General features: G+C 35.7%; 1 protein-coding gene across 3 annotated transcripts in view; it reads left to right on the top strand.

Moving 5' to 3' along the window:
- The window catches only part of LOC107080887 (transcription factor E2F3-like), a 17,220-nt gene that overhangs the window by 3,249 nt on the left and 11,982 nt on the right, over nt 1–1,989 (top strand). Inside the window, exon 2 of one of the 3 annotated variants that reach the window (XM_015369097.1) lies at nt 1,480–1,607. In XM_015369097.1, coding sequence (XP_015224583.1) covers nt 1,556–1,607 — 52 coding nt within the window. In that variant the 5' untranslated portion in view covers nt 1,480–1,555. Of the gene's footprint in view, nt 1–1,412; nt 1,608–1,989 lie in introns of those variants that run through there. The other 2 variants (XM_015369096.1, XM_015369098.1) reach the window with 2 other exon arrangements.

Genomic DNA, 1,989 nt, shown 5'->3' with positions numbered 1-1,989 from the left:
TAACTTTATGAGAATAGAGTCGTAACTTTATGAGAATAGAGTCGTAACTTTATGAGAATAGAGTCGTAACTTTATGAGAATAGAGTCGTAACTTTATGAGAATAGAGTCGTAAAATTACGAGAATAGAGTCACAACGGGAATATTCATAAAATTATGAGAATAAAAATGTAACATTACGAGAAAAAAGTCATAACATTACAAGAACAAAGTCACATGATAAAGTTGTAACATTACGAGAATAAAGTCGTAACTTTACGAGAATAAAGTCGTAACTTTACGATAATAAAGTTGTAATATTACGAGAAAAAAGTCACAACGAGAATAGTCATAAATTTCTGAGAATAAAGTTATAATATTGAGAAGTCCTAAAATTATGAGAAACAAGTTGTATTCTCTTTACTTAACTCTACAAGAAACACTTTCTTCACTAAAATGAGGAATGTTGAGCATTATGTGAAATTATACTCTGGTTTTGACAATAAGGAAATCTTTTAGCACCAGCATCAAATTTGGCAGTAGCTCAAAGTGGACTCAGGTTGCTGATTGGTGGTTCTGCTCGGAGCTCGAAGCTTTCTTTCTGAAACGGGTTGCTGTATGATGACTTCATTCTCGTAATATTACAACTTTATTCTCTTAATTTTATGACTTTATTCTTAAAATAAAAAACCCTATAACCTGGCCCAAATAGTCCGTCAAAGGATAGTAGCATATTGACGGACGAAAACATTTTTATTTTTTTTTTTTAAATGCCAAATGTTTATACTTTTTTCTTTTTTTTTTTACAATTTTTATTGTAATTCTCGAAATAGAGGGGGAAAAAATCTTTAGCCTGGCTCTAAAATTCCGTCGTAAAATACTGCTCTTAGTGGGTCTCTCTATCAGTTAAAGGCATATTTCACAGACTCTATACTCCAGTTAACGATTAATTGATTACTGATCGATTATTTGAATCGACGATAATTTCGATAATCGATTAACCACCATTAATCTGAGTAATTGTTTCAGCGCTAGTGTTGTTAGACCTTGTTAAACGTTTTTAATAGAAAGAAAAATGTTGGAGTCCTTCACATGTATGCTAACAAAAAGCTATGGTTGTAGCATAGCAACGGAAGGGTTCCCTCTGGGGTGAATCACCTTGGACAGTATCATTTTTAGAATAACAGGAAGCAGAACCACATTTTATGCCAAATTAAATAAATCTGAGTCGCAACCAAATGTCCAGTTGTTCTAGCGAATGCTCTACAGGTTCTTAAAGTTTTACCGAGTGGCGACCAACCGTTTCTTACTAAATGTAGGTGTCTAGGCCTTAAGGCTATCTAGTAGAACCAGAAACAGTTTCTTTATGAAGATAGAACAATGTTATTACACAGCTTTTAACCAATAAACTCCTGTGTGTGCTTTTGTTTTGCAGGGGAACCACCCCTTGACTGGCAACGTGCTGATTTTGTGCCTTCTGTGTTTGTGTGCCAAAAACAAAGGAAGAGCGATAAACCAAAGTGCAGGCTGGAGCTACAGGGCAATGAAGGAAGGGAACATCAGGATGATGATGTTACCATGGAGGCTGTTGCTAAGACTGACACAGCAAAGAGTGACCATCTAATAGAGCGTAAGGCTTTCTTTTTTGTTAAAATTAGTACTTTTTTTCAACACATTTTAATTATGTGCTTTAACTTTCTGTTAAAGCATATAAATAGGACCATGATCAGTCCTAAACAGGCTAAAAGCCACCATAAACCTCTTAAGATTCAGTGCTTTTTCCTTTGTCAACATTATGAACTCAATTTTCCATTTTTTCTTGAAAAACTCAGCACAGACATCTGGATGTCATTCTGATGGTAACTAAGAGAGGGAAGGTAGTGCACACAGAGGGGGTCTCACTCCCAGAAGGAACAATAGCAGATATTGAAGACAGCTACAAGCATAGATATCCATAATAAAGGCTAGATGTCTCGTCCGCGCTGCTGGCCAATGGGGGTCGACGTCCGCAC

Source organism: Cyprinodon variegatus, unplaced genomic scaffold, assembly GCF_000732505.1.
Source record: "Cyprinodon variegatus isolate N-32 unplaced genomic scaffold, C_variegatus-1.0 Scaffold2455, whole genome shotgun sequence".
Lineage (NCBI taxonomy): Eukaryota > Metazoa > Chordata > Actinopteri > Cyprinodontiformes > Cyprinodontidae > Cyprinodon > Cyprinodon variegatus.
Note: the sequence above shows the minus strand (reverse complement) of the source record. Positions and strands in the feature narration are given on the sequence as shown.